Source organism: Streptopelia decaocto (genome assembly GCF_964273445.1).
Source record: "Streptopelia decaocto genome assembly, chromosome: 1".
Lineage (NCBI taxonomy): Eukaryota > Metazoa > Chordata > Aves > Columbiformes > Columbidae > Streptopelia > Streptopelia decaocto.
In genome coordinates this window covers 27,227,287-27,235,062 of record NC_138663.1, presented here as the reverse complement: position 1 = coordinate 27,235,062, position 7,776 = coordinate 27,227,287, and the positions used below count along the sequence as shown (strand labels likewise).

At 41.1% G+C, this 7,776-nt stretch overlaps 1 protein-coding gene across 1 annotated transcript in view; it reads left to right on the top strand.

The window, feature by feature from the left end:
• Nucleotides 1-393: 393 nt before the first annotated feature.
• The window catches only part of CAPZA2 (capping actin protein of muscle Z-line subunit alpha 2), a gene marked incomplete at its 5' end in the record, with an annotated part of 30,054 nt that continues 22,671 nt past the window's right edge, over nucleotides 394-7,776 (top strand). The window contains one exon of the mRNA XM_082049417.1: nucleotides 394-489. Coding sequence (XP_081905543.1) covers nucleotides 451-489 — 39 coding nt within the window. The remainder of the gene's footprint in view (nucleotides 490-7,776) is intronic.

Sequence of the window (7,776 nt, the reverse complement as noted above, 5' to 3'; positions counted from 1 at the left end):
GGTTGAAGATGTCCCTGCTCATTGCAGTGGGTTGGACTAGGTGACATTTGAAGGTCTCTTCCAAACTTAACTGTGACTCTCTGATTCTATAGAAGGCAGACAGAAACCCTGCTGTCCAATCCGAAGACATCCTAAGGGGCACAGCAGGCACTGCTCCCCACTACTCCGACCATCGCGACACCCAGCCACCAGCTGAGGCCCCTTACTTTCCCCAAGCAAGCACCACGACAAGACCAGCGTGCACGCCACGGACACACGCGGGAATCCGCGATACTGACCACCCACCGCCCCCTTCCCTCCCGTCCCGCTGCCCGCCCCACCGCGCGACCCCGCCACGCCGTGCGCATGCGCACAGGCCCCGCCCCCCAGGGCGCAGCGCAGCGAGCGGGGCCCCGCCCTTCCTGCCTGGGAGGGAGGGGACGGGGGCGGTGGCCGGGGCCAGACGGGAAGATGGCGGACCTGGAGGAGCAGCTGTCCGACGAGGAGAAGGTAGGGGTGGGTGGGGTGCTGCACCAAGCCCGGCCGTCTTGTTGTATCCTGGCTCTCTGAGCCGGGAGGCTGTGGAGCGCGCTCGGCTCTTGCTGCAGGGCTTGTATTTTTATGGATTCGCTGCGGCCGGGCCTGTCAGTCAGGGGGCGGGAGGAGGGTCGGCGGGGAAGCCGAGGGAGGGCTGGACCGGCCGCCGCGCCGGCCCCAGCGCATCTCCCGCCGCTCCTTGTACGGTGCGGGCCCGGCGGGGGCGGGGCCCGGCGGCCGGTGGAGGCCGCGGCTGCTCTGGCGGGTCCTCGCTGCCGCCCCGGCTGTGGGCACGGCCGCTCCCACTGTGCGCCGGGGGGACGCTGAGAGGGGACGGTGGGGAGAGGCAGAAAAGACGCGGGGCACTCTCCCTTCCCCTTCCTCCATCGGCACTTCCCGTTTCCGAGGCCTCTTGCCACTACCCGCCGGCTGCCCGGAGCACCGGCCCCGTCCGCCCGAAGAGCGGCCCCGTGCCGGCCCTGCCCTGGCCATCCCTCCGTGTCACCCCCGCGGGCTCTGGGACGAGATGGGATACGGGAGAGGAGGGAGGGTGGGGGATGAGGAAAGCTGTTCTGCTTCCTGTTAGGAGACGATAATTGGGGAAGTGTAAGGTCAGGGATCAGAGGGTCAGGGTTAACAAGATGTACATGCAATCTCTTTTTATGCCAATTGCAAACTTCTTAGATTTAAGACAGATATTTACAGAATAACCTCTCAAGGAGCAGGGTGTCTTGTGAGACCTCAGTTATCAGTGCTCCGTGTCTTCCTCCGCTGGATCCAGCCTCATGGCAGCTGCCTGTTTCAGAGCCAGGGTGTGGTGGGTTGTGTATATGCTGCTGGTGTCTTTATGTGATGCACAGTATTATTCATTTCCGACTTGAAAAATGTAGGTTTTCATGGCTGTGGAAGCTGTGAGGTGACTGAAATGTGGGAGGCATCAAAGAAATGATGTTTCAAACTTATCTGAAGTTACAAGAAGGATGTCCAAAATGTCTAGTTATAATAAGACAGATTTTGTGCATGCTTGAGATTAGTAAGACCATGTTTCAGAGCTACAGATGCGCTATACACAATGAGATCCATAGCGCTAGGATCTCACTATTTTTTCCCAAGAGGCTTTAAGACTGTGCCCTCTTCTACCTAATTTACATTCAAATACTGCCTGTCTGTTGGTACAAGTAGTAATGGAATCAGGAAGTATATGTGGTAATCCATTATTTTTTCAGGCCCTTAAATACAAGTCACTCTAATCCAGTATGCTATTACTAGAGGATATGCTTGAAAATACTTAGACCACAAGTTATCTTGGCATCACAGAACAGCTGAGGTAGGAAGGGGCCTCCAGAGGTCCATTTTGTCCAACCCTCCTGCTCAAGCAGGGTCTTCTAGAGCAGGCTTCTCAGGACCATGTTGGCTTTTGAAAATCTCTGAGGATGCAGACTCCAAAACCTCACTGAACAACCTGTGCCAGCGCTGGGTCACCCTCATTTCATTTTGTGCCTGTTGTCTCTTATCCTGTCAAATAACAAAAGGTAAAATGGCATTTTTATCTTGCTTCTGTATGATATGCGAAGTGCTGCCTGTGCTTTTGTGACTGATGGAGTTAAGTTCTGAACTGTCTTCTAACCCTTAAGTCCAATTTTTCTGTTCTGCCCAAATGGGTGCAGACCTTCTAGAGACTTTTCCTGCCTTAGTAAAAGTGAATAGGATCAGTACTCTTCCATCGTATGTTTATATAGATTCCTTTGTCCCCTTAAGTCCCATATAAAATTGATTGTCCTATATGAGTGGTATTTTCCAAGCCTGGCAGTTTATTGGCTATTACAGCAAAGATGGGTAACAATGCAAACTCTTGGAAAAGCAGGCAAATATCCATGCAGATCTTGTGATGCCTTCAGTTTTTAATTCTGATACATTTAAGTAGTGCTATCATTTTACAATAAAAATGTGTACTACTAAAAACTTTAATCATTTTCTGATGGTATTAAACTAAAAGCTAGGTAATTTTGCACTCTGAATGGATTAAATAGAAGACAATACTCAGTTTAGAGTAAAATATTTTTTGGGAGAGTCTAAGTTAATGTAATTTTAAGTGTGACAGATTTGCCCTCTACTGAGCTGCTAGATGAATACCGGATGAGGAATTAAATATAGAAGTCCCAGTTCTTAATACATATGGAGATCCTGGACTGAATTTCTTCAGTTTTAATTAATTCATGGTGTCTCAATTAACACTTGTTATGAAAGAAACTGCAAATATTTTTGAAGTTAAGACTTGTCAAACTCCATAAAAATGTTATCTCAAACATTCAGCTTTACTGAGCTAAAAAAAATCAGCTGGATAGCATTTTGAAAAGCACACCCTCCCCACTGATCCAGTTGGGACTATAAATAAATGTAGGAGTAGAAACAGACAAGCATTCATTTTGACGGGGAATAAAGCACATTGCTCCTTTATATACTTTTCTCCCGTGATACAGAACTGACACTATCAAAGGCTGACACAGATGGTGGTAGAGTTTTGTAGGTAATTTCAATAGAGACATAATTATAACACTAATCAAAACTGCCGAGGAGGAAAGAGGGTGAACAAAATAATTTGATTGTACCAGACACCTAAGGATGCTGTAAAATAGTAGTAAGAGATAAAGTGATGTATTCCTAAGTCAAGTTCCGAAGGGTCTTTGATTCATGTCTTGCTTTGACGTAAGTGTTGCAAAGACAGTGTGTGGTTCCATTTGCAGCAGCCCTATCTTCCTGTTGCTGTCTAGTAGTCAGTCTAAGATGGCTGTGTTTAGCTCTAGTATAATTCAGAATTAAAACCTGCAGTGTGTAGTGTGAGAATACAGAAATGGCATGAATTGGAGTAGTGGCAAATTGGGCAGTTATAGTTCAGGTAAAGAAGCTCTGAAACCAAGGAAGGATAAGAATCAGTTGCCAGGAAGAACATGATTTCAATATGCACGATTGAGTAGCTGGTTTCAAAGCCAATTTTGTTCCTTAGATTCACATTTTAGCATGAGATTTTTGAAGCGTTGCTTATCTTTTAAAGTCGTGATAGTAAATGTGAGGATAAATTTTAAAAAGCTTTATTAAAAAAAAAAAATCTGAGAACTATTTGTAGTAAATACGATGTGTGAGATTTGTGAACATCCAAAGATCTGAAGTTGGGCCATTGCCACTGAAAGTTACTGGCTTTAGCATCCAGTACTAGGGATTTTTGCAGTGATAAAAACAGCTTTTGTGAAACAGTGTTTTGTAGTTGCTTTATTCACATAGGACACTGAAATTTTGGAAGCTCTTAGGTGGAAAAACAAAAGTTTATGCTTGTTTTGGTCTATAAATAAAAATGAGGTGTGAGAGGTAGAAATCTTGAAGCCCTGAACTCTTGAGGGAGATAGTGAACGGAAGTCATCACTTCTATGCCCTTCCTATGGGAAATGCATCCTCACTTAACAAGTCTGGAATGCAATAACTCTTTATTTATTCAGCATATTTGCAGTAGGGATTTTTTTAAAGTCTAGTAAGCATTTTTTTTTGCAATTTCATTTTGTTCCAGTTTCTGTACAAATTGTTTTCCTACCTGTGGTTATGTCAAACTAATAAGCATATATAAAAATGCTTTTAATGAGCATATTAGTGTGTATATAAAAGCTACAATTTACCTACATTATTATAGGCAATGATTAATGGAAGGTACTGATTTTACTGTAAAAGATGCATTTACTAATGTAAATATTCATTAGCAAATAACAGTGCAAATGCCAGACAAGACTTAAAACTATTTAAATCATAAAACTAGTGTTCTGCAGTCCATTTTTGGTGACTCAGGGATATGTTTAGTGTGGATTTTGTTGTGTTTTGTTTGTTTGTTTTTTTTAACATGAATCCTGTTCTCTACAAAGTGCCGGAGTTAAATAGCTCTATTGTCATCTAGCTAAAACCTGAGAAAATCAGGAAGCCTTTAGGTTGGAAAGGGGAGACTCCTTGTAGGGAAGAATAACACATCACAATTTTTAATACAAAAATTAGCTCTTGCATTCCTTAAAATGCCAAGCATATAAATACGGGAATTGTTGAACATGATTTTAAAAAAGGGACCACACCCTTCAGTAAGGTTATGTTTCATTAGTTCCCGTTGATCAAGAAGGCATGTTCACTAAGGTGGGGTTTAACAGGAGGTCAGCTTGCTGTAATTAGAGCAAAACTTCCAATGAGGAAGTCCTCCTGTTCGTGAAAAGGAGCCAGTTTAGCTGCCAGGTGCATTGGGTAGCTTTGTAACTTAAGTTAGGTGTCAGTACCTACAGATGAAAGTAATAAAGGTGTGTGTCTTACACCAACAAAACTGCAGTTTAGTTTTGTCAGATTGCTTAAGGAAAGCTTGTGTCTTTACTCAGTGCCTGAGATGAAAAGTCTATGCCAGTGAAATACATTCTTTCGTGTATGTAACTTTGGCCTCAAAACATAATATGATGATGACAGATCTCACCTGCATGTACAAGCCAATGCAGGAGGTTCAGATTCAGGTGTTTCCTTAATGCAAACATAATCCTTTATCCTGAAACTGCTTCAGAAGTGTTAGCGGGTTTTTTTGACAGGAAAATATTGCTTTTTTTTTTAGTCTTTGCATGTATTACAGCTGCATATGTGCTCTAAATCATTAATTTTGGAAGGATCTTGAATTCTCACTTTTGGAAGTACTCTGATTGAGACATGGAGACTATAGATGATTAGAAGCAGAATGTGAATAGCCTTTTGTAGGTATAATTGCACTGTAATCTGTAAGGTCAACTTAAGGTAAAGTTTTGCAAGTGTCCTTAATGTTATTTCTTTGTAGTTCATCAGTGTACACTTTGTTTTATATTTAAAGGTGCAGCTTTGCTAATGTGTCTAGCAGGAGAATCTCATGAATTCTCTGGTTCTTGTTATATTTAAATTTGGAATGGAAATGCTGTAACAGGTTCTGACGGCAGGTTGAAAAACCTTTAATAATGAAATGTGAAATAAGTCAGTTATTGTTTAAATGTATCTTCTGTTTAATTTACTACATTATCAAAGTGATGAAATTTCTTTTTTTTCCACAAGTGAAATGTAACAGAAGTTGTGTGGAAGGAATTGTTTTTGCAAATTGTTTTTTGCAAACCCCACCTTTTGCAAAGGTGGGGTTAAACTCAATGGTTACACTTCGATAACATTTTGAGGAAATCCTTTAATAAGAATGAGGAAGCTGGGAGTGCTTCTCAGAGTGACACGTAATTCTGAATATAGCAGTCCTCTCAAAATTAAGATTTTTATGTACATGCTAAGATATCATAGTGTGTTGACTTGTGTTAGGAATCAGTTTTTAAAAAAATGCATCAGTACCCTTGAGATTGAACAACAGAAATTGTAATCCCTTGGCTGTGAAATTACAGGAGGTATTCCACGTCTGAAAAAATGATCATATACTGTGTGTATAACTGCAAAGAATAACTTCATTTATTCGTGGAGTCATACAGGCTGGAAGAAACTTCTGGAGGTAACCTGAATGCTTCTTGGTGAAAGCAGGCCAGCAGAGATCAGATTTCTTGGGGACTTCCACTTTGAGTTTTGGGTATCTCAAAGGATGGAGAGTGCACAGGCTCTGACATATTGCAAAATTTAGCTACACTCATGGACAAAACCTTTTCTTAATATTTAATTGTTGTGTCCAGTGCTGCTTGGCTTTTCCCTGTGCACCTCCATAGAAGGTTATTAGGCAAAGCAAAATTGCCTATTTTTTACAAGCTGAAAATAATCATGTGAAGCTTAAAGATGAATACAGATAAAATCCCTTAATCCAAATACAAGATCAGTGGTTTCTAGAACTGCAGTTTGTATATTCTTTTGTTGTTAGGAGTTTGAAGAAATTTTATACTTTTTTGTGGATTTTGACTTCTAGCATGTCGCAGAGCGTTTGAGTGGACCATCAAAAACCCTGTGCTTGTTGCCTCTGTGCTCACAGAACCCTTGCAGAAGCTTCCTGTCCAAGAAACCTCATAGTTTAAGTAGATAAGAGAAACAAATTGAACCAAAAATAGAGAAGAGTAATAGAAAAAATTGCTGACAAATCCAGTAATGAAACTGGAGACAATAATTTGTGATATAACAGGGAAGGTTCTATTGCCTACCAACACTGACATCAACCTACAGTTCTGCTGTGAAATACCATCTTCGGTTCATTGCAGTTTTGACAGACAAAGAGGAATAGGATAAGGATTTTAGCCATGTTATTTACTGAATAAGTATTTTTCTCAGGCAGCACTGTAATATTTCCTTCCCTTTTTCTGAAAGAAGAGTATAAAGGAATTTGAACTGCTCATGCAAAAATGAAAGCAGATTTTTCAGCATATGGAAATTGCCTTTTTTATCCTTGACTAAAGAAACTTCTGAAAATGTAAAATGTTTCACTTTCTTAACAGAAGGCATTAAAACTTTCAACCTAATAGGTAACTTTAAGAGAGAATTTTAAGATACTGGAATTGGGGTGGGGATGTGTACGGTTAAGGTGACACCTTATTCTGTGACTTTTAATAAAGGAATTTTTCAGAGAGCAAGCTCTGATCTTGTTCCTTTTCTCTCCCTGCTGCTATTGAGTCCAAGCTTGGTGTCCTTGGAGTATAAATAATGAACTTGGAGCAGTAGGAAGGATCACTTTAAAAAGTCAGGCTTTGTGGTAGAAGAATGCTTTGCAAATGTCAACTAAGTGCTTTTTAGGTTCTAGTAGTTACCACTCTTTAAAGACTGCTGAGAAGGAGAGAGCTGGTTGCTGCAAGAGAGGAGCACATGTTGGGCTGACAGAACATCTTGATTCTGTATGTGGGAGACAAACCCATCAGTTTCTTTGTGAAGTCTTAGCCATTTCTTATACCTTTTACTTTTCAAACGGAAGGTAATGTTTTACTTTTCAAAAAATGTAAAATTATACTGCTCTTTCAATTTTCAATGAATGACTTTTGCACGGAAATTCTGGGATTTTTTTTTTATTATGTTTATTATGTTATTATGTTATGTTTTTATTATGTTATCTGTTGTTATCTGTTGTCTGTCTGTTCCATAAGCAAAGTACGCAATTGCTCAGCTTCTAAAGGTTTTATGGATAATATTTACTCATAAATTTACATCAGACCAATAACTGCATTAAACCTTTGTCAAACCATATGAGATTTCTATTTAGCAAAGGGAGTGGTAGTCCCTAGCATGCTTTTCCCAAAGCAATATTTTGTTTCTTGGGTTGATTAC